At 43.2% G+C, this 24,245-nt stretch overlaps 2 protein-coding genes across 9 annotated transcripts in view; both read right to left on the bottom strand.

The window, feature by feature from the left end:
* ARFRP1 (ARF related protein 1) overlaps window positions 1–15,137 on the bottom strand; it is a 56,650-nt gene extending 41,513 nt beyond the window's left edge. The window contains exon 1 of the mRNA XM_074605521.1: window positions 15,133–15,137. The gene's annotated coding sequence lies outside the window, so the exon portion shown is untranslated. The remainder of the gene's footprint in view (window positions 1–15,132) is intronic.
* ZBTB46 (zinc finger and BTB domain containing 46) overlaps window positions 1,061–24,245 on the bottom strand; it is a 56,878-nt gene continuing 33,693 nt past the window's right edge. For 5 of the 8 annotated variants that reach the window (XM_074605511.1, XM_074605514.1, XM_074605513.1 and 2 more), the window contains 6 exons: window positions 22,941–23,222; window positions 16,919–17,091; window positions 15,659–15,710; window positions 15,265–15,567; window positions 8,686–8,861; window positions 1,061–2,599 (listed from right to left, as the gene is read on the bottom strand). In XM_074605511.1, coding sequence (XP_074461612.1) covers window positions 2,213–2,599; window positions 8,686–8,861; window positions 15,265–15,567; window positions 15,659–15,710; window positions 16,919–17,091; window positions 22,941–23,222 — 1,373 coding nt within the window. In that variant the 3' untranslated portion in view covers window positions 1,061–2,212. The remainder of the gene's footprint in view (window positions 2,600–8,685; window positions 8,862–15,264; window positions 15,568–15,658; window positions 15,711–16,918; window positions 17,092–22,940; window positions 23,223–24,245) is intronic. The other 3 variants (XM_074605519.1, XM_074605517.1, XM_074605516.1) reach the window with 1 other exon arrangement.

The raw sequence follows: 24,245 nt of genomic DNA, 5'->3' as shown, positions 1-24,245 counted from the left end.
GAAAACAGTACACAAAGGTCCAACCGTAAAATAACTGGGCTTGTTTCTGTCTTTTTAAATACAGTAGGAGGGCTTTACAAGAAGCTAAAATGCAAAATTTGATATATATTTTTTTTTTTTTTAACAGTTCAATAAAAATGTTTCTACGCGACCCTATCGCTCTTTTCTTTAAGTATTTAAAGAGGAGGGTTATCCATTCTCACCGGCTAAAAGCAACAAGTCCCGCTTAACTTTTCAATCCCAAGGATCGGCAGCAGCCGGTGCTCGCGCAGCCTCACTGAGCCAAACCGAGGATTTTAGGAAAAAAAGACCCCCGTTTCCAAATCCCTGACGTGCACCCGAAGCGACAGAGCAGGAGCCTGGGGTGATGCGTGCCGAGAAGGCGGCGAACGTTCGCAAGGAACCGAAGAGCCGAGAAAAGGACTCGAACGCCATAAACCCAGGACGCGACCCCGAAATCGGGGAATGAATATGAACCGGGTGCCGGGGTCAAGGCTCCCACCCAATCCCGGCACCGAGTGGCTTAAATCCTTCCAGATTATTTGCTTTACTGGGGTTTATTGTACAAGATACTTGTTATTTCCTTTGCTGGGTGGAACCACGCTTTTGGTTAAGGACCACCAGACCTGCAAGAACGCTCTCAGCCCGCGGGGACGGCCGGTCCCGCCACGGGACGGGGCGGAAAATAGCACCTTTAGGCATTTGGCTTTTCCGGGTTGTCTTTTGTGGCAGGTTTCAAGACACCATCACCACAGACATCATAGAAAATTGCTCCACGGCAAGGAAAGAGTGAGGTCTTCAGCTTTTTTTTTTTTTTCTTCCTTTTTTTTTTTTTTTTTTTTTTTTTTAAAAAGCACCAGAAGCAAAGAGGTGAAGGGTAAAACGAGCTTCTTTTCAGGAACAAGACACTTCAACGCACTTTGTTGCTGTTGTCACTTAGCAGGAAGAAGGCAACAGTGGCCGATATGAACAAGGAGAATCCAACTACCTGGAGTAGCCCCACAGAGTCTGTTAGGAGACGCTGGGAGAGAAACCTGGTTCTTAGTCATAAAAAACCAAATGAAATAAAAAGAGGTTTATTTGAAAATTTACATGAAACCGGTGCAGCTGAAGCTGAAGGTCTGCGTCATGAATTAAATACGTGCCGCGCCTACCAGTGATGAACGAAGATTTTTAGATTGGCAAGGAAGAACAACGTAGCCAGGTGAAACCTCGGCCCCACCAAAATGTACGGGACGGGAGCAGCAAGACTTCCACCAGGCTGGGATCTCCTCACCTTGGCTTCTCGTGGTTCCCAGTTCATCCTGCGCTTTGCTAAATGCCTCATTTTTGCTACGGTTTGCATATATTTACGAAAAAGGCATATATTTACGAGCAAAGGGAGAGAAGTGACGATATTTGCAGAGAAGAATTGACAGGTAGAGAATTACCTGTGTCCTCTAGAGCAAAGGGTGCTTCTGGAAGCACCAACACGCATTTCACCGACCGCGGATACCCAAGGTTGGAAGACGGGATGTGGGTAAGATGCCAGTAGGTCCAAGAAACGTCATAATCTTTCTTTGATGGCGAGTCTTTTGGAAGCTAAGAATCTAAGAAAAGAACTTGTAAGGCTGTAATCTGACTTGCCTTTTGATCTATTTGGCTCCATAAAAAATAATAAAAACTCTCTTTAAATAACTTTCGCAAAAGGCCTGTATCATCAAGGGAAGCCCTCCAACACATCCATCCACTTGCTTTCACAACGTTAGCTTGTAATTCCACTGCTGCTGGGATTTTAGCACACAGACAAGGTGTTTAAAAAAAAAACCAAAACAAACAAACCAACAACCACCAAAACCCCCTGCTTTGGACACACAAATCTCCCCGGCGGGAAGGGCTGGAGGACTCATGCTTCGCCCACGGCGCAGCGCTCAGACCTGCAGAAACTCTACCTCCCTTGCATGCAACCCGGAGGGGCGGCCGCGGTCGGGGCTGTCGGGGAAGGGAGAAGGGGGAAGGCGAAGTCAGTCGCGTCGCTGGAAGCGACGTCGCTAAGACAGTATCCGAGTGGAACAGAGGAGGACTTGTTTAGAAAACACAAGAGTTATTTTGCACACATGGACGACAACAAGGCTACTTAGTTTTTTCCAACATACTCCTTCCTCCCCCACCCTCCCTCCCCCTACAAACAACAGAGCGGAACAAAAACCAAAAAAAAATATAATAATAATCCCTAAGAAATCCAGGTAAAATCCTTGTCGTTCTCCCCAGAGTTGTCCTGCTCCTGTGGAGAGTCGACATCTTTGTCATCATCTAAAATCACATCATCTTGTGACATTCCCACGTCATCTTTCCACTTGATGTCATCGTCGTCTCCCATCTCCTCATCTCCTTCCACTTTGATGTCATCTGGGTCTTCCATGTACTGGCCCTCCCCAGGGTAGCACTCGTCTGGAGACCCTTCTCCTCCGTTGTGGTCCAGGTGACCGGCCATGCCTCGACCGGAGCAATCGGCACAAACCCCGTGGCGACGAGAGCCGTGCTTTATCCCCACGCTGGCTGCAGACATGAACACTCGGTTGCACACTTTGCAGACGTATTTCTTATCTTTGCTGTGGACCTGGAAAAGGAGAACGAGTAGAGACGTTAATGCCAATGGAGATGGAGCGAGAGCTACAGGCAAGGACACGCTCCCCGGCCCTCTGCAAAGGTAAAACCACCGCTGCAGCCTGAGATAGTCACGGACTTTCACTGTGAACTCGAACCCACCATGATTAACTCAACCCTGTAATGGGGTCGCACAATGGAAAATCCTTTCGAGAGTGCCCTTTGATCATCAAACTAGCAGTTTTAAGAGCAACTTTTATCACTTCATTTTTTTCCTCCCCGTTTCTTTTTGTTTTTTTCTCTGGGGTGCAATAGTCGCGTTGCACCACCACCACCACAAGGAAAATTTTAAAAAGCAAAAAAATAAACCCACCACCCCCAAGCACCAGTTCTCTGCAGACCAGAGCAGAACAACCCACCACCAAACTGGTGTCAATGTCACCTTAATTTAGCGGTTTTTCTCCTGATCCCACTGCTGCCAAGAACCGAAGAGTAGAAGCACCGTTAACGCATCCTGTATCTCTCAAAAAACCCAGCCAGCTGCTGAATGCGCTTCTAACCTTATTTCTGACTTCTTTGGTGGATGAGAAGCGGTTTGTCACAAATGTTTCTGTTCTACAAACGATGCTGCATTCTATGCCCAAGAATAACAAGCATACGGAGCTATTGCGCTTACAGAGTAAGCGGTAAGTGGGGAAATGCTCAGCAGGACACCAGAAATCACTTCAAGATTCAAACTTCACTACACAATGAGCAAAATTACATACTTTGAGGAGCACAAAAACACCTAATCAAAGGTGAAATCTGTCACTGGCTACTTTTGCCATGTGTGGAAGACAAGGAGCTTGCTCAAAACATTCGTCTGCTCCTCTCCCAAAGGAAACGGCCAACCAGTGCAGTGAGATCTTCTCAATTCCATGACAAGGAGCCTCATCAGGTACTTTCATTTATGTATGTATATATATACACACATCAAAAATATATCTAAAATGCATATATATTTAATTTATATTTAGAAAAGTTCAGTTGGAAGGGACCTACAACAATCATCTAGTCCAACCACCTGACTACTTCAGCACTGACCAATATATATTATACATACATGTATTTTCTTTTCATACAGACATATATATGTATATTCTTTATTTTTATATATAGTAACGCCACATCAGGACAGCCCAGGAGCTCACCTTGGCCAGTGCCCTGTCGCTGGCACTGACCAGCAGGAGACACTTTGGGAAGTGGTGCAGGAGCAGAGAAGGATCCACCTCGTGTGTACCCCTATCAGCAACCAGCGATTTGGGGTTGTCCTGAGCAAGCCATTTCCTGCAGACCATCAGCTACCGGAACCTCTGGGCATGTATGGCCAGTGCCTCATCCTTTTTTAAACTCATTTGTTCTTTTCATGCTCACTGAGGCCTGTAGGAAAGGTTCTGTGTGGAAAAGTCCTTTCTTCTATTTTAAACCAGCTGCCTGGTGAGGCCGTTCCCTGCTCCAGCCCAGCACGGGATCACCTGCTCTCGCAACTGGATTCTCCACCGACCTGCGCTCATCGCTCATCTGGAATCACAGAATGGTTTGGGTTGGAAGGGACCTTAAAGACCATCCAGTCCCACCCCCCTGCCCTGGGCAGGGACACCTCCCACCAGACCAGGTTGCTCCAAGCCCCATCTAACCTGGCCTTGAACCCCTCCAGGGAAGGGGCAGCCACAGCTTCTCTGGGCAACCTGGGCCAGGGGCTCACCACCCTCACAGCAAAGAATTTCTCCCTAATATCTCATCTCAATCTCCCCTCTTCCAGCTTAAAACCGTTACCCTGGTCCTATGCCCCCCGGCTCCCAATCCAGAGTCCCTCCCCGGCTTTCCTGGAGCCCCTTTAGGGACTGGAAGGGGCTGGAAGGTCTCCCCAGAGCCTTCTCTTCTCCAGGCTGAACCCCCCCAGCTCTCCCAGCCTGTCCTCACAGCAGAGGGGCTCCAGCCCTCCCAGCATCTCCGGGGCCTCCTCTGGCCCCGCTCCAACAGCTCCGTGTCCTTCTGCTGTTGGTGCCCCAGAGCTGGAGGCAGCACTGCAGGGGGGTCTCCCCAGAGCGGAGCAGAGGGGCAGAATCCCCTCCCTCACCTTCGCCCTGCTGCCCACGCTGCTGGGGATGCAGCCCGGGCTGCGGTTGGCATTCTGGGCTGCGAGCTGAGGGAAGAGGACCAATTGACCCATCCTTATCCCCCTCAGCCCTCAGGGCCGCAGGACACTCGCTCAGGCTTTGTATCGCACCAGCCCCAGCCGCGCTCAAAGCCTGCGAGCTCTTCTGATGCGCTCCGGCTTCAGGTCCTCCTCGCTCTGAGCTAGTCCCCGCGATGTATTCTTCAACTGCATCCAGCAAAGCCATTGTATTCTAGGGGTTTTTTTAAACTACATGTAAGCTTTTTTTTTTTTAAAAGCAGCTGGCCAGGGCTGGTGAAAGTCATCTAACAGGACCTATAGGTATCACTCATTTTTAAGTGTTAGAAGAATGATTTTTCAGGCATCAAAAGCTGAATAGGATTACAGGAGGTGGTCAAGGGTGCAGAATAAGGGCTAAAAGAGCCCTACAAAAAAAGAAATTATAGAACAGGTACTAAAATGATGCATAATTGAGGTATCTGTTAAAAAACTGATCACTTCTGTCCCTCTTTTCCAACACTGACAGTTTAGTCAGCATATTCAAAGTGAAACATATTACTGGATGCAGCTGAGCAGAAATTAATCTTACTTCCCTTATTGCCGAATTAGTAAGTATTAAACACAGAAATGGCTTTTAGCCCTCAGTATGTGAAAATACCATTAGAAAGACCATATTCTAACTGACTAAATAACAATATTGTGGGTGAGAAAGGGGAAAACGTGCTGACACATTCTAGATTTCTGAAAAAAAACTTAAAAAAGGGAAAGTTCTCAGAAATGAAATGATGGAGGCAACCAGCTGGCACGACAAGGTGTTCCCTGCTGCAAAACTAGTTAACAGATCTTGAAATCTGCGTGCTTGCAGCAGGACCAAGCTCGCTGCTTGGATCTGCCTCCCAACACCAGAACCCCCCTGAGGAAATACGGAAGGGGCACCTCGGGGAGCAGGCAGTGCCCCGAGCAGATAGCCGGGCGCTCGTCCGAACAGACACATGCGCATGGAAGGAAGCGGTAGGGGATGGTGGGGTTCTGGACACCACAGCAGCTCGTCGCATAAGCTGCTCGGCCACCCCGGTGCGGGCACTGCCGTTTGGCAAGTTGTGCTGCGCCACTGGCATCTGCTGGAAGAGGACTGCCCGGGGAAAGGCACCGGCTTTTGCAGCAGCAGGGACGGAGCAAGCTGCAGAGGCGGTGGAATGCTGAAATAGTAACCAAATTCACTATGGATTTAAAAAAAAAAAAAAAAATTAAAAAAAAGCCACTCCAAGGAAATGGAAGCTCAGTACAAAAACAAAACCACTTTTTCCCATCTAAATTTATCCTGCCAGTTTTAACATAGAATCACAGAATGGTTTGGGTTGGAAGGGACCTTAAAGACCATCCAGTGCCACCCCCTGCCCTGGGCAGGGACACCTCCCACCAGACCAGGTTGCTCCAAGCCCCGTCCAACCTGGCCTTGAACCCCTCCAGGGATGGGGCAGCCACAGCTTCTCTGGGCAACCTGGGCCAGGGGCTCACCCCCCTCACAGCCAAGAATTTCTCCCTAATATCTCATCTCAATCTCCCCTCCTTCAGTTTGAAGTAGCTTGCGATGCTGCAACAGACTGGGTAAGAAAGTCCAGCATATAGAGAATTATATGGAGAAAAGTCACTTCAAACTAGAACGAAGGAACTTTTGGTTAAGTTTTTTTGTTTGTTTTTAAGCTGAAAACCTTGAGAGTATTACAGGGTAGCGCTTCCTTCTGGACGCAGCCTGTTCACTGCAACAGGGCGAGAAACCTTGGTTTGCGCTCTGCCACCACACAGAAGTATCACTTGGGATGCACAGATTTTAGAAAGAAAATCTTGGTTTTACTTTAACGTTCCAATTCAAAGAAAACAAGCATTTCTAGTCAATTTTGATTTTATATAAAGACTATCAAAATACGCTTTTTAATCTGAGTTAAATGAACTAAAGTAGTCCCTTTTGTCTTTGTTTATCAGTTGAGGAACTGTGCGAAACAAGGGGTTTTGGTGTGTTAAACCTACTTCCTTTTCCTACATGTTATTTTTGTAACGCGTATTTTTCTTTGACGCATACCAGCATTCATCTTTACAGATTTAGCCGAGAGTTGACAATTAAGCCCCAAACTGTTAGGCGCACTGGAAATAAGATGAGAATACCAGCAAAGCGCACGAATCCAGTAGTTAATCTTGCCACAGGCACCTCAGAGCACCCACATCACCGACTGCTTTTGTAAATGAGGATCACGGTGTCATTTGCATATAAGAAAATACCCCTTTTTGTAGCTTCATTTCAAAAGAAACTTCAGATAAATAATGAAACTGGAATTTTTCTGGGGCCTGCCTTAAAACAGTACCAAAAAAAACCCAAACCCAAATCCCTGTCCTTTTTTTCTTTAGTGCACCCATTCCAGAATACCTCTGAGCCATTTATGGCTCTTTGGAAAAGAAAATAAATCAGTATTGTCAGGCTTGCACTTTTTTTTCAGGAATTGACGCTAAAAATTTGTAATCCAGCTGGTATCTTCTAAACTAGCTTCATTCCTGACGTAAAAGAAGTCACAGAGAGATTCAGAGAGACATAGATCCTCTCCTGGGGGTGTTCACAAACAGCTGACTTCATCTCCCCGGGTGTGTTACAGAACTTGAGACTCAACAGAACCAAGTCACTCACCTAGAAAGATTCCGGCAGCAAGAAAACCTGAGAACTAAAATTAATTTGCAGATCATCTCAGCTTCACTCCTGGAGGGTACGGAGCATTTTCCTGCCTTCCCCACGGTACGTAAAGATATGCTGATTCTCATTAGTATAGAAATTTATAGAGCAAGAAAAGGAATTGCACGTTTTGTTACACTTGAACCAAGTTGCAGCACCGCGATTAAGTTGCCTTTGCAGGACTGGGATGAGGGAATTAAAGTTCTTTGTGGCTTTTTGAGAATTACAACCAGGAAAACATTAACTACTCTAAGCACACCTCCTCCAGTAAGATATACTTTACGTTCAAAATTTAATAGTTAATATAAATATGATGCATATAGATAATATAAATATGGAAAAAGTTATTTAAACGACCTCAACAAATCAATTCTTAGTCACTGAAACTGTCACCACTCTTGTGATTCTTCTTTTTAACTACCTCACCGCATTAGAACCTCACAGCTACCACCCTCAGTATTTAAAAAAAATCCAAGTTTTCTCTACGAGCTTAATTAGAGGGGCAACAGAGCTTGCTGGCATGCATTACTGAAATAATTACGCAGAAACTATTTGCTCTGCCACCTCCATAGCAAGCTTTGAGAAACCACTTTAGGACGGCAAATTAATTCTTCCATGGGGAAAAAAGCAAAATTTGGCTTAAAAATTTGTTTCAGAAGAAGTTGTGAAAAGTCAGACAATGGCACCGGCCAGCCTCCTAGTTGGTTTCGAGCAGCTGTCTTTAATGAGGCATGACACAACTGTCGATAACTAGGCACTGCCAGGCCCGGGTAGCTTTGCCTCGAATTCTTGCTGAGTGACTTATTTTAAAGCTTTCTGCACCGAGTTATTCAACCTATTAAAAAAAAAAAATTTTCTTTCCTATCTGGGAGACAGCATTAGCTACTATACCTCCCGTCCCTAACGGTCAGGCTCTCCAGGCGTGTAGGGCTGGATGGGAAGGAGAAGGATGTGCTGGAGAGCGATGCTGGGTTTGCCAGGCTGGCTCAGCCCCGGCAGCACCCGCTGCTTCCGGATGCAACTCGGGAACCTCCCGGCCAAGCAGGAGAGCAGCTCTGGATCAACAGGCAACAAAACACAGGGGGGCTTTGAAAGGTGGGGAAAAAAAGATACTGGAGAAGCCTTCATAGGAGCCCCAGAGGGGGAACCAAACTACAGACCTAAAGCAGATGAAGCTCCCAACTGCAACAAACGGCTGTTCCCAGCCGGTGCCCGCCCTTACCAAGGTGTGCCGCTTCATGTGCTCCCGGCGGGTGAACTTCTTCCCGCAGATCTCGCAGGGATACGGTCTCTCTCCCGTGTGGGATCGCATGTGTCTCTTCAGGATGCACTGATGCATGGCCGAAAAACTGCAGTACGGGCACTTGAATTTCTTCCTGATGACTGTGAACTCGTTGACTGTAAGAGAACAAAACACGCAGATTACTTTCAAAATGTCTCAAAACAGTCAGTCTTCTCATTTACTATTTCGCTGTTAGCTCACTGTGAAATCACGCTCTCACCTCTTAACCATCTACAATTTTTAAAATCTTATACTATACTATTGCACTTGTATTATTAAAGCTGAGAACTTCAAGTACCTTCATCAGAGAAGCTTTTGAACAAGCCAATACACAAACATGTAGCAACAGTCTGTAACACACATTGCCCAACGCTTGCTGAACGGCAAATAAAGAGGGCTCACAACCTGCTAGAATTCTGATTTATTAGAATGAATTACCCTCAATGTCAAGATCTAAAATTCTAACACGATTATTTGTGGAAGTAGCCGCCAGCTGCGAACAGAAGACCACAAACGTAAGCTCTGCGCTTTAGTTTTATTTATGGGGCGATGTAAGATTATCCTCACAGGCTCCAGGAGCGTTTCGGTGAAGGTGCAGAGAGGAAGGATTACCCAGAAGAAACAGGAGAGTCACAACAAACACACTCTACGTGTTCCAACCCTCAATTAGTATTACCACTGCGGCACGGATACAGGAATATAAAAGGATGCACAATGTTGAATTCCAGCATGACCCTTGCAAGCCTCCTTACAAGACAACTGTATAAAGCCCTTGATGGACTTTTTTTTTCCTGCCCCCCCAATTGTATTTTGCCGAAACAGAAGAGGGATGAATTCTTTGAAGCCGTTCTGACACTGTTGATTCTTTTCTTCTTGTCATCTCGGAAAGCAGACCCAGGGGACGTGTACAGTATTGACAGCCCAAGGGTCTAATTTGCCAGCAGAACGCACACGGCAGCTGCCTCCGCGTTTCCCCTCCAAACAACGTGAAAAAACAATATGCAAAATCCAGCAGGTGAAAACAGAATATCTGCTGCTCCCCGAGGACATCCACCCACTCCAAGTTTGGAAGTCACTGTCCACATAGATCTGATTTTAAATCTCCACCTTCTAATAATTCTATTGCTTTCCATTAGTATGCTAATTTCCACCCACTTTTCTCCTAATTATTGTCATTTCTCAAAGCAATATATTGTTTACATAAAAACGAGGGGAAAAAAAAGAAAGCAAGTTCTTGTTAATCACCTTAAGTACACTATCGTGTACGTAAATGGCTCTTGGTAAATGAAAATCTTCTAAGTAGGTGAGCTAAGGGAATAAGGGAAATACCAGACCCACTCCATGGCTTCTGACATACCCAGTACTTTGCAATATTTTTAGGTGCTTATTGAAATTTTATTTGCTACGAATGCCCTTCTAGCTGGATGCCCACCGCGTGGCCTCAGGACAGCGGAGATAATGCCCGGGAGTTGCACTGGACACTGAAAAACTGCTGCTTAAAAATGGCATTTTTGAAGAAAGTCAGTGGGCCCGTGTACTCGGTGTCATTTAATGCCCAGTTTGTGGGCTTTTCTTTTTTTTTTTTCCTTCTCTTTTTAAAGTGTATTTTGTCTTGTATTTGCAATACAGATAAAACCCTGTGAAGAGTAACTATCTTTGGCATTCGTGAAAAAGTGCTAACTACACGAAGCTACTAAGGGACACCTTTACATAAGGTAACACCACCAGAACAAACCTTTCAGCACAAGCTCACCTCAGAAAAAGTATTCTAACAAGTTTTTATTGTCCTAATGCAGAGTAAAGGCATGGTTCAATTTCTAAAAAGCTGCCATGATATGAATGTTATCTTAGCATTTAACTACTCGCGATTAGACATATTCTCCACACAGCCAACTTTGTGGAAAAAATACTTCCTTTGATTAGCAGTTTGAATTGGATCTAATATCCTTATATTCTTTCCTTGGGCCCTAGCTTGCTGCTCCGGGCTGCCCAGCGACTGTGGTGCTCCATCCTACAGGCGCTTTTTTTTTTTTTGGTGGTGGTTTGGTGTGTTGGGTTTTTTTTCCCCAGCACATTTGTAAAGCTGTCAAGAGAATTTTCCATCCCAAGGAAAAATAAACCAAGAAGAGCTTACTCACCCGGGCCAAGGCTGCAATACTGACGACAGGGAAAGTGCACGCTAAAGAATATTTAATTCACCCGTCAGTAATGATTACTCACTGGGATCAGGTGGAATTTTGAAGGGCTGGTTTCAAGTGACCGTGCCCTTGCACTGTTTTGGGAACCTCCCCAAGCAGATACTTTAACATGGCCCGATGCCCAGAGCCTCGTGCAAGCTCTTGTCGACGATAACTAAAATCCCAGCCCTTCTCCTGCCCCATACCTGTCTTCTGATTTGCAAGATTTAATTTTTTTTAAACAACTTAGAACATGAAAATTCTCTCTCTTCTATATTACAGGAAAAATACTTTTCGCTTTATCTTCTCCTTTGGATTTGACACCCCCTTGTCCATACAATCAGAGGCAAGGAGCCCACTTTCTTCTACATCAAGTATCAATTTTAGGATACAAAGCTATTTATGATAAATATGTCTCCGTTCTGATCTTGTAACTGCTCGAGCATTAGCAATACGCCACACAAATGCTTACATTCCCCAGGGTCACTATAAACCCATTACGATGGAGTCTAGACAAGGTAAGCGAGCTGTAAGCTGATCAAGGGGACTCAAGAGGGGACACGTAACGCTCCTTCCTCCAGCCCAAGGTCCCATCCGGTGGCACCCAACACCACAAAGACCACACGTGCAGAGCACGGCCAGCAGGACAAGGCGCTCAGCACGGTGGGTTTAACCACCTCACTCCGTAAAAAAAAAAACCGACACGGAGATCCCGACAGCAACCAGATCCCAAGATTACGAAGCAAAAGTGCTTTAGAGAAGAGAACACCACAAAATCCCCTATTTCCTACATCGCCAGACTGTATCCAATCCCACCATTTCCTGAATGGCCAGATGCCTTCTCTCGTTTACCATCCGTACCCGTCCCTTCCCTTTAGGGCTGAGCTATGGTAGAAGCTGAAAAGGCAACTCCGAGCGTTAGACGTGCAGCCCACGCCATTGGCACGCTGCTTTCACACACCAATAGCCAGTATGGAAATACACATAAACGTATTTCCAACACATTCGTAACACTCTCCGAGTCCAAGATCCCTCTTGCTTACTTTTGCCGGCACCCAGCTTAAATCGCTCAAGAATAACATTTTCAGCTTCTAGTACGCTTATATTTAAAAAGTCACAGAACACTTTTTGCAGCTATAGTTTTATTGAAAACTACTTTTTCACCAAATAGCCATAAATTTAGTTCTTGTATCTACAAATGTAAACACCTGAAAAACAACAGTATTGTTAGAAAAATAACTGTATTGAAGAGTTAACATTTTCACAGTACTGTTAAATATATGCACTCACAAGCACATATATTTAGTGAACAACATACCAACTTTGGTATAAGTATAATCTTTCGTCTAAACGACAATATTTTATAGCAGCATTAAGGTCCTAAGAAATAATCTTTAACAAGATCCTCAAGACCACCAGCAGTAGTGCCACGGATAACCAGCTACTGGCCACAACTATAGGAAGAAAAGCACCAAGAAACGGAGAATATAATACACAGAGTACCATAGTAAAAATCTATGTACTTAACTCCACTAAAATACTTACAGAAGATGTGCAGTTTTAAGACCAACACGATAATGCTTCAAAAAAAAGCCTTTGGTTTTGTCATTTCCAATAACTTTACCTATTTCAGCGAGGCAGCCACATGAAATAGGCTCCTGCATCCCTGACTTGAGAGAAGGGAAAGCACTAGTGATACAGGGCCTGATGGAGCTACTTTCGATGAGCTCTGTAAACTGATATCATCACTGAAATACTACACTCATTTGGTTATTAGGAAGAATTCACAAACTTAAAGAGAATTCTTGTCCATTTACTCATTATATTTAAGGTTATAAATAGCAAGGTGCCATTTGACTGTCAAACTCACACACCCCATCACCTTCCCCTGCCATTTTCTAACACAAAAATCCCGCTTTTAAAAAGTTTTCTACACAAACTCTGTAAGCCTTTGCTGTGTTATACCCTATGGTTCTAATGTTTACAAAAACCCCACTCCTGATGCTGAAGGCAACCACTGGAAATTCTCAGTGCTGAAGTCAGGAAAAGTCAGGAAGCACTCTGATGTACAGGCCAAGGAAAATACTACTGAAATCTCTATCAGAGAGAATGAGTTGACCTGACTACAGAAAAATAGGTCCATGTTGAATTAAATCCGCAAATATGAGAAAAAATGAACAAACACAAAACATCATTAACCATTACCACATGAACAAAGCCCTTTAAAATTTGCTGAACTTGCATTTGCTGGCATCTTACTTTTCCAATTCAGACAAACCCTACCAGGCTGCTCCCAAATTTCCAGGTAAGTCTCATTTTGGTCACAACTCTCTCTTCCGGCTCAGTTCTTTCCTCACTTGCTGGTTATTTAAAAGCAAACTAAATTAAGAGGCAATTAAACTGACATCTGCGACAAGAGAAACTGACCATAAACTATACACAGACAGCCGTGATCCACAATGCCAAAGATGTCAATGAGAACAAGAGTGAAAAAAATGAACGTGACTGCAAAAACAAACAAACAAACAAAAAACATTAAAGTGATTGAAGTATGGGGTACTACACTGAACATATAGGAACATATTCTCAGCTCTGAGTGCATCCTGCTCAAACAAAGAGTAAGAACTAAGCCAAGCAGGGAAACTCTGGCTTCCCAACCTGGAGAAACCCATCCCTAACTTGGCACAAAGCCACCTGCCCGAAGCTCCGGATCCCAGCAGGAGCAGGCAGAGCAGCGCTGACATGCAAGATACCTGTTCCCTCCTCAGGAGAGCGAGGGCAGCAGGATCCGGCCAGTCTCTCTCATCAGCTTTCCACAGGGAACAAGCCTGGCAAGAAACACCCCACTGGAGACCTCCAGGCTGCTCAAAGCCCACTTTGTGCATGACTAGATATTTCTCATTTTTGTCTCCCTGAGATGCAAAAATATTATGAGACAGAACTTTTCTGAAGAACTCTAAAGGTCACGCGTAGAAGTTGCCTTCATCTCCTCAGCTGTCCCTCTCGCACGTGAAGGAACTCTACCCTACAATGCTAAAGCTCAGGCTGCTGACAAGCTGTGTTGTAGGCACAGCAGCTGGGAAGCACTACACTTAATTACACTACTTTAATTTCACAGTTACTATAATCTGATTTTGCATGTAAATATATAGCAAGAGACACAGAAATATTTACTCTTAAAAAAATATAAATGAATTTCATAGAATAAAACAGGAATTACAATAAGACTTCTATCCTCCGGTAACAACCATTACTGATTTTGTATACGCGCCCTAAGCTACAATTGGATCTTCTATGTAAAGCCTCCTCTCCTTAGTTTCAACAACATACATTCAAGCCTGGCTAACTGAATTACATTATATTTAAAAAAAAAAAAAAAAAAAGAGTAAGAAAAATTTACAGAATTCCTGAAGACCACGGCCTTACACCAGTATATTTTTTAAAAAGTCCTAAAAATACTCAAACATAATACCAATAAAGTATACAAAGCCTTGCAACAACTTCCAAGCCCAAATAATAGACCCTGTTGCACATGTGAACAAGCAGCATGTTTTTCTCCTTTAAACGACATGGAAAACCAGACTTTTATAAACAGCTTATAGGGCTGAGCAACCCAGTGCTTTCACAGCTCCTAATTTCAAGCTGAAAAACCCTGAAATGCCCGAGTTGTCTAATGGACAGAGCACCGGAGCAGAACTCAGAAGACTGAATTCTATTATTAATTCTATTGCTAACACGCTCAACAAGCTGACGTATGTTATTTTCCCAGGGAACAGAAGGAAAACATCACCATTTCTTTTATAAAGCACTTTGAGATCTACTGATAGAAAAAGTTTAAGGCAGTATAAGCACACAGTGTGATGACACCGATAGGATAGCCAAAGTACCCATTATAGAGCTGACAAAAGTTATCTTTGCACAAAAATTGCACTGTGGCTGCAGTTACACAGTACCTGGAACCAGCACATTATCGACCTGATCAGCTTTGGGGAGTTACTCTATTATATTACACCTGCGGTACGTTTATTTGCAGCACGAGAACAATGGAACAATTCACTTTTCCTAGTTTAAAAAGAAGTGTCTTGCATAGGCAAGAGCAGCTACGCGTCCTCGGGATCCTCGTTTTGTCCTACCCTGTCCAAAAGCTCAAACCCGCCCAGCTGGGCAGAGCCCAGGTAACACGCTTTCACGTGGTTAGCGAGGTTCTTCTGGGTACCGAAGCCCTTGCCACAGAAGAGACACACAAAAGTACGCTCGTTCGAGTGCACAGACATAAGGTGCCGGTTTAAGTCTGTCTTGTCTCGAAACAGCTTGGCACAGTTAGGACACTGCATCTTCTTACAGTTGAAGTGGATGGTCTTTTCATGCCGGTCCATGTTTGATTTCAGAGTGAAGCTCGCGGGGCATTTGGAGCACTGGAAGCGGGCGAGCTGGCCAGGAGGGACGCTGTCGGGCCGGGAGCAGCCAACCAAGTCGAACGGGAAAAGCATGGAGAAAGCGTGCTCATGGATGTGCTCCTTCAGCTCCTCAGCACACTGGAAAACCCTCCTGCAGAAAGCACAGGTCAGCCTCTTGGCCAGGGCCGAATCCAGGAACAGGCCATCTGTGGTTATGTCCGTGTCTTCAGATCTCGAGAAACTCGTATCTACAACAGAAATACACATACACACATAGAAATCAGCGTCTGCTGGCATAAAATAATGGTAGTTTAAAAAAATATTTTTCTCTCGACTAACCTGAATCCGAGTTATCAAGCTGCCAAAGTGCTAAAAATCCATCGTAAGTGGCCTGCAAATGAAAAGCACGCTTAAGTTAAGGCAAGCATTTACAAGAACACATCTTTGTAGTTAGTGCGCAGACTCCCGTCTTATCATTGCCTTCACTTGCTCTTTAAGGGAGTTCATCATTTGACTTGGCAACCCTACGTGCCTTCACAAAGCTTTCACTGTCAACATGGCTAAGTTAACTGGGCCAGATTTTGCAAGACTCGGTGTTTTGAAGAGAGCAATCAACATGCCTGCTTAGGACCTGGGTAACTGCTCAGTTTTCAGTCTCGCTAACCATCAGTAGCTCCCACTCAGGCCAATGGGAAAGAAACCCTGGGTCCAAAGTGTCCAGCAGATACAACAGAACTGGAACATCCTCCCTTAGCCCCACATAGCTACTTTTTCTTTCCACATAGAAAAGCCCGTAGAAAACAAACACTTTCTGCATAGTTCCCTTTATGCAATGCTCTCTGGCACTGCTGACCCAAATTATAAATAAAAGCTGATTTTTTAATTTTTTTTCTCCCCCTGAAGCATTTGCACTATGCCAGCGTGCGGCAGATGGCAACCCTCTATGAGGCAGAGGCGTGATGCAGCCTGGGCAGGTCTGCTGGCGACCGCGCAAGCAGCTACCAGCCATTCTGACCAGCTTGCTTTGCTCTAAGGCGACTGCAAAGGAAAACTGGCGTTTCCACCTATTTGTTTAAAGGGACTAAAGCCTCACTCAAAAATATTAAGAATCGGAAATGCCACAGAACGCTAGGGATTTTATGTCAAACTCCTGTAATACAGAAAGCCAGCCTGCTTCTAGCTCTGTGTAGATAGAAGAAATCCAAATGCAAAACACAAGTGGTTGACAGAGAGCTGGGCACTCAGCTATCTTTATGCCATTATTAATATTCCTGCGCGCAATGTTTTGCAAACGAAGGCATTTACAATAAAAAGGACATGTATGCTCTAAAAAAAAAAAAAAATACAGTTTTTTGAACCAAGTGCTGTTGAGGTAAGGCAGAAAGGATGAAATTAGGACAGCATCAGCCCTGACCTCAACAGATTTCTAGTTTTAAAATAACCTATACTTAAAAAAAAAAAAAAGGGGCAAAAAAAAAGCGCTAACAGATCAAAGTATAAGGTATTACAGTCTCTCAAAGTACTCCTAACGGGGGAGAATTTGATTAAATAGATACCTTTGCATTTAAACATCTTTGCAGTTTCCCCCCACGATCTTACCTGGGTTGAGGAAGGCACCTCTCCTTTTATCATGGGTTCTGGTGACATTTCACCAGCAGAGCAGATCTCGGGGGGGCTCTGAGTGGCAAGGTGTGATGAAGGCAGCGGGGGAGATGGTGCTTCCACTTTGCCATCACATTCACCCCTTGAACGATTCAAGTTGGTGCCAGGCCCTGGGGAACACAGGAAACGAATCTCACCCACGTGAACCAGCACCAGCTGGTGGTTTTAAAAAAGGCCTTGCAAAGGCAGCTTATCTTCCGTCAGTGGGAGGGAATGCAGCAGGACAACGATGCCAGGCTTTTTTGTTTATTTGTTTGTGGGTTGATTTTCTTTTTTTGTTTTGTTTTAAAAACCAGCCTCCCCACCCAAAATGCCTCGTCTGCGCCTGATGTACGTGGTGGGGTTCTATCGCGTGGCGCGGGCGCTAAAGAGTCCGTTGGGAGAACGAAGCACGACGCAATGCAAATATCCAGAGCGATCGCATTTCTGAAAGACACCTCTTGCAGAAGCACTATTTCAAACACAAACAGTCAATCTTTAAGTAATGTACACGCAAACTTTATTCTAGTACTAGCTGTCTTGAATTTATTTATGTCAAAAAGCTTCAGATTTGACCGAGGCGTTTTATTTAATATAGTACTGTCAGTCCTTGATCTCAAAGTGCTTTACAAAAGATAGGAAGAAGCATTCCTTTCATGCTATAGCTAGCAAGCGTGGAAGTTCAAATATTTGTACAAAACTGTTTGATCGTACCTGACGGTCATCACATTCTACAAATCTACCACATTAAAAAATAAAACATTATTTGACTGGCCAAAGCAGAATCATAGCCTCTTGTCTATGCTGTAGCAACAGCCAAATGGTAAACAATATTCCAGAAACCGCACAGAAAAAAAGTCAATGACAAATCTACATACAAATAAAGACTGTAATCAAGACCAGCATACATTACAAATTGTCAAATGAACTTTAACAAACGCCTTGACTGAATATGGGGATGACACATTGAGCAGATCATTATTTTTGAAAAGCAAGCAGGTAAAAATCAGAAGGAAATATGGCATAAAAGTAAACAAATTCATACTTAAAGCACTCTATGCCCTAAAGGCTTTTTTACTTCTAACACAAAAGAGTCTGATTGAAACCTTTAAGCATATAAAACACACACTCTTCAATGCAGCTACAAATAACAAGTCAAAGTTTATACTGTGTGAATACAATACACTGATCTGGGTCACAACAAAGCAGTCAAGTGAAACCACACAAAGGTCTCTAAACACAAACAATCCCAAACCAAACTTTTTATCAGCTTTCAAAGGAAATTCTGCTCTTGTGCCACAAGCTGGATGTTTGATTTACCTTCCTCCACTTTGATTGCAGGTGGAAATCTTTCACAACTTAGCTCTATTCGAGTGTGATAACAGTGCTTCTCATTCTGGTGGTGCTCATCTATTGCTGTCCTCATGCAAAGGCAGGACAAAAAATGCTAAAACCCCATAAATTCAAAATAGGAAAAAAGTCAGGGGCGGGGTGGGGGGGAAGGGAATTCCTGCCTAGCCAGCCACCCGGTCCTTTTTTTCCTGAGCATCCCAAACTGATTCAAACTGCCCTGTTTACACTGAAGCTACACACTGTGACCACAGACAACTTAAGAGGCATCTCCGGGTTGCACTTCCTTAAACAAACGGTATTTTAGCGTAAAGATAAGCCAGTGGGGTCTGGCTTGATTGATTCTTTATTAGCACTTCTAGAGTTACACAGGTTCCTAAGAAACTATGCACTTCTTAAAGCCAAAGTTAAGGCTAATGAACAAGGACTGAAATAGAGCAAGGAGAAACAATAAACTCAATCATCCAACACAAACCACAAAGATGTACAACACAACAAAGTACAAAGATGATTTTTTAAAATGGTAATTAATATTTGGTTTCAACAACTGCAAGTAACATGAGAAACCCACATAAATGACCCATACTTTGTACACAAGAATGCAAACAGCACCTGAGTTTACGTTTTGCCCCATTCTGACTAGTACTGTGAGAAACCTTTTTCCCTCCTAAATTTGTATTGAAATGAATTTTAATGTAAAGCATTTTAACTTCTAAACCACAAATCAGAAGTGCTTTCCTTCAGTCAGCTTTGTGTATGGAAGGTGATGCACTGGTTTAGCAGTATTCATATGAATATAGTATTCTCTGACAGAAAACTATTGTGGAAAAGAGAAAGGCAAAGGTTATTATATCTCATTTCAAACTGCACCCATTCTCCCCTAAATCTTGGTTTGCCACGTACAAAAATTCCGCGCCAAACTGAATACATTTAACTCCCTCTCAGGAAAGTTGACCACTGTCTAAAATGTATTCCTTTAACATCCAGTGCAAGTATAAATTATTGGCTCCAATGAACCACTAACTAAAAATAACGTATTAGCTGGTTTGCCCGAAGAAAAGGGCTCTGTGTACCATGTAATCACTTGGACAGCAAAGCTTCATAGGAATTGCTTCTATAAACAGTTTCAGTTGCAACAGCGTAAACAGGAAAAGCCAAACTTAGACATATAAAAAAGTAGGCAATGTACTATTCTGAGAATCTGGAAGTGTCACCCTTTAAGGTAGTCAATCACCCCAAAATATGAAAGTTTTCTGACTTTTTTTTTAAATGAGAAAGCAAGGATGTAAACTAACCAACTCATTTTCTAATGATTATTAAAATTCTCATTCTCTCCATTATACTTGGCAAAACCAGCTAAAAAAACATTCAACTAAAGCCTTTGAGACTTCTGTAGATGTGGTGTAACCGTACGGAACAATGCTACCAAAGTTCAGTATCATAAATGAAATACGACACACATTAATAAACCAAGGAGCTCAGTAGAACAGCACTGCCGAAATTGGAAATCAGCAAAGAATAACCCGCTTTTACAGACAAACCATGAGAACATGTAAAGACGGGGAAAACTGAACCTCCTATAACATCTGATCTGAAAGACACCTCCACCACCACACTTCGCAGGTTCAGTAACTAATGGCACCCAAGATGACCCCAGCGTTACCCACGAATAACCGACATGACCTTTTTTTCTGCAAAACCTGCGTGTTCTTTAGCTTTCTGACAAGCACATGAACAACGTCAGTCTTGATCATACACCATGAACGTCGTAAATTCTCAGAGCTCTTCAGCTGCAGGTTTTCTGGCAACTGCGTTACCCAACAAGATATTTACATTTTGCCTTCCGATTTTGAATTAGTTTGAACTGTTTAACTTTAGAAATGATGTTTGACTACATCATAGTGATACAACACCCCACACACACATCCCGGGCTTCATTTTCCATCAGCAGAATGTTAAGTAATTTCACACCTCATGCGATCATTGCAATATACAATGAATTAGGAAAAACGTGGTAAAATGAAAACCTTGGGGTATCCTCTATTAACGTTTACAACAGTATGAACTATGCAGAAGAAAAAAATGAAAAACTTGTAATGTATGCAGTAACTTGGAGAGTAATATCCCCTTTAGAAATGACTCATCAGAATTCTAAACATGTTAATATACTCTTTGGATTTGTCCACCTCTATTAAGTTTTTTCCTCCAGAACAGAAAAATAAACTTGAATACTGCTCCTTGAGTCAGTTACTTACTGTAGTGCTTCATAAGAGAGTAAGAAGACAATCTAGTGACAACAGTTAGAATTAAAAACACACTTCACATTTTTTTAGCTCAAGAGAGATTTAAACTCAAGAGAGAAAGTGTGTTTCTTTTCAAATTAGCCAGATTAAAACTGTGCTGGTTTTGTTTGGGTTTTTTTTTAAAAAAAAAAAAAAAAAAAAAAACAAAAAACACGAACAAAAAACCAACCCAAAACTTGTTCACTGCACTCCTGCCTACTCCCCCTGCCTTTTTTTTTTTTTTTTAAACAACCCAAGACTTAAAATGACTCAACATCCTCAAATTGTGTTTGAAGAAAAATGCGAAAAACACCTACAAAGCTAGCACCAACCCAGACTGTGCTTTTAGATCTGTGGAATCTTCTTACCACTTGCTTTACTGTCGTTTTATACACTGAAAATTCTCATTAAACTTGATATCCTATTGTATTCAGTAATGAGCACTTAAAAGCAAGCGAGTCATATCAGAAAATCTTTTTCAAGTGATTAAAATAAATCGATACCTGTGAACCTGCGTAAGATGAAAGAAAAATATGTCCCTTAACTCCCTGCTTCTGTAAAGATCCTCTTACCAGGCCACAGCCACAGCCACCCACTGGTGCGAGAGCTACAGACCAAGCGAGCAGCCGTCTTTTTGTCTTATGCAATTCCCAAAGATGAGATAATTGAAGCTTAGCTGAAGGAAATTCAAGTAATAAGTGAAAGGACTGGAAAACAGGGACCTCAAATATAGGCTGGAAGGACCTCCTCAGTCATCGCATCCCTCACTGAGCTATCATTTACCCTCTTTGCTTTATTTTAAACCTAGTTGGTCTTCTGCCTACACCATGTCTGTTCCCTAACTCCACTTCTCAGTTCATTAGGCAATCTCTAATTTCTAACCCAAATTTATGAGTGCCTTACACTCATTTGTCTTTACGCCAAGCGGTCCTTCAGCTTTTAAGTAAAATCTAAAATCCTCCGCCCAAGAGAAGGATGATGGATAGAGGGCAGCCCCATCATTATTCCAGTTTACCATGACAGAAGATGAAAGCATTGATTTCACCTGTCAGGAGTCACAGATGAGAAGACGCGGAGCATCGATCACCCTCGCAGCTGAGCATCCATCTCTGCTCCCGCCTGCCCCGCTGCCAGCTGAGGGCTCTCTTCTCACCGCGCACAAGCCCGGCCACCCAACGGCTGCACCGGATCCAGGCAACCAAGGGATTTTCAACTCAGGAGCCTACTCTGAACCATCGAAATCTGATTTAACTGGAGATCATTCAGTAAGCAAACTAACAGTAACAAGAACATTGCATCAGCAGTTCTCCCGGAAACATTAAAGCTACAGAATAAGGTGCAAAAAAATTTTTCCCCCCTCTAAATTTAGGAAGATTTTTAAAAATAATAATACCACTGTTCAGAAATACGAATTGAAAAGAGATACTAAGATTGACATTATGTTGTGCAGTTTTTCCCCTTTATCATACAATCCAGGTGACCATTAAAAGTTACCTTTTTTTTTGGCATTAAAGAAACTAAAAACAAATATCTTCAGTGAACTTTTCATTCTATTTAATTGGTCAATTTTCTCAGTATAGATTAAAATAAACCTTCTCTGCTGGAAACTAACATGCAGTACTCAGAAAGCCACCGCTTCCTCTGTTTTATGTCATAAATTATATCCCCATCTTCTGAGAGTATTATTAAAATACAGCCTTAATAATTTTTCTTTCTTTGTGCACTGGAGAATCAAACTATTTTACGATTGCAATGAAGAAAATACAAAAGTATGCTGAAAGATGAGTTGTCCACATGTAATGGTACCTATCAGCTGTCTCCAACCGCTTACCACTAGAAAGACATTCGTGTCCATGGGCGAGTCTAACAAACCAATCAATAGCTGCTCATTACTTAGAGAGAAGTCTAAAAGTAAACAGTGAGAAGCAAAGATCACGCAGTCTACAAAATCACAACTGTTTCTACAGACACAGAAGCAGCAGCCAAGCCTCCTTTCAATATTAGCCAATTTTGGACTGAAAACCTTTGCAGCTACTTCTTTTACCATAAGGACTCTGTATTTTGTTTTTAAGTACCATTTTGCAAACAAGAAAAAGAGAAATTTGAGGACAAGTGTTACGTACATGTGCACTAAATACTTCCTTCCACAGCTTCAGCAGTTAACATTAAAGTTGGATCAATACCAGACAGAGGTTTCCACATTTTATAGAAAGTAGGATTAAGCAGCACTTAAAACTGGATATAAACATAGTGGTAGCAATAAATGAGAGCGTGACCTGTATTTTCTTCTTACTAAAGATTTCACTTAAAGTATCAGTAAACAAAAAAATAGAAAAACACAAACTTACGAGAGAGAGAATGCGTGCCTTTGGGCAAGTACTCAAACAGCAGAGAACTATCCTCTCCCAGCATGTCGGCTTTCAGAGACAGCAAACTGTTCTTACTCATGAGAGCCGCGCGCAGGTTGGCGACGGTGGCAGCCTGGAGCGCATCCTCCTTCTCCGGAGTCAGGGGCTGAGAGATGTAGCTGGCTTCCCCGCCGATGAGGGCTTCCTCGACGGTCGCGTAGGGGTCCGATCGCTCCACTCTGCTGTCAGAGCTGCTGGGCTCTGTCACTGTCACATCAGCACCTGCGTGACCAAAGATGCCATCAGAAATGCAAACAAATTCCTGGGATGTGGCACGTCGACCACACGTGCCTGTCTAACCACGGCTACAAAGAACTGAGACTTGGGAACTTATCACCACCTATTCTGGCCTTATTGTCACTTTTCATGTGTCTCGATCCCCTTTTCCAGAAGGTCTGAAGATGAACTTGGCCGTTCAGAGGCTCAGCAGGAAGTGCACCTACCGCACAGCCAGGGGTTTCTGTTCTTCCAGCCTCTGCCCACCTGCACCCTTCGCTTCTGCCACATCAACCCCAGCACCAAGCACTGAGAGGGCAGGGGAAAGGGGGAGAGATATGTTCCACCTCCCCCACAACCAACGACTGGATAAAATTTTAGCCACTTACTTATTTTAAACTAAGATTTCAGGATAGTCTGCTAGTACTGAAATTAGTTTCAAATACTTTAAGTCTGTTTTTTCCATAATTTTACTCTGGTAGTCTGCATTTTCATTCTTTCACTTCTTCCCCGTGATGAAGGTTTTGAAAAATCCAGTAATAAACAGTCTATAATAGCGGACTGCTAATTAGTATAAATTCCTTGGGTCATTTGTTTGAAATATACACAGTCAGCAGCGGTTCCCAGCATATATCACAGGGTAGGTTTTATGCAGAAGTGATTATGGGGGGGCAACCCAAAAAAATACAGATTAGCCACCAAGAAACTGTATAAAAACATAACAGACTATTAAGAAAACCAACAATTAGCAAACCCAAACAAAAATGAAAAAGCTATAATAAGGTTAATTCCTCCATGTCAAAATATACATTTGTTACAGAGTCCCTCGTGCTGTGAGCTTTGACTCATGTAAAGGAAAGTGACTCTTACACTTATCTTTACTCTTCACAGGAAGCAAAAAAAAAAAATTATCTACAGAAGAGGCTGTTACCCCATTTATAAAGCGCGTAAACCAAATTGCAGTTACCTACTCCAGAATCTGCAGCAGCAGAACACAGCTGACGTGCCCCAAACCCAGTCAAGTACCTG

Source organism: Larus michahellis, chromosome 12 (assembly GCF_964199755.1).
Source record: "Larus michahellis chromosome 12, bLarMic1.1, whole genome shotgun sequence".
NCBI lineage: Eukaryota > Metazoa > Chordata > Aves > Charadriiformes > Laridae > Larus > Larus michahellis.
The sequence above is the reverse complement of the archived record's forward strand: the minus strand, read 5'-3'. Positions and strand labels throughout refer to the sequence as shown.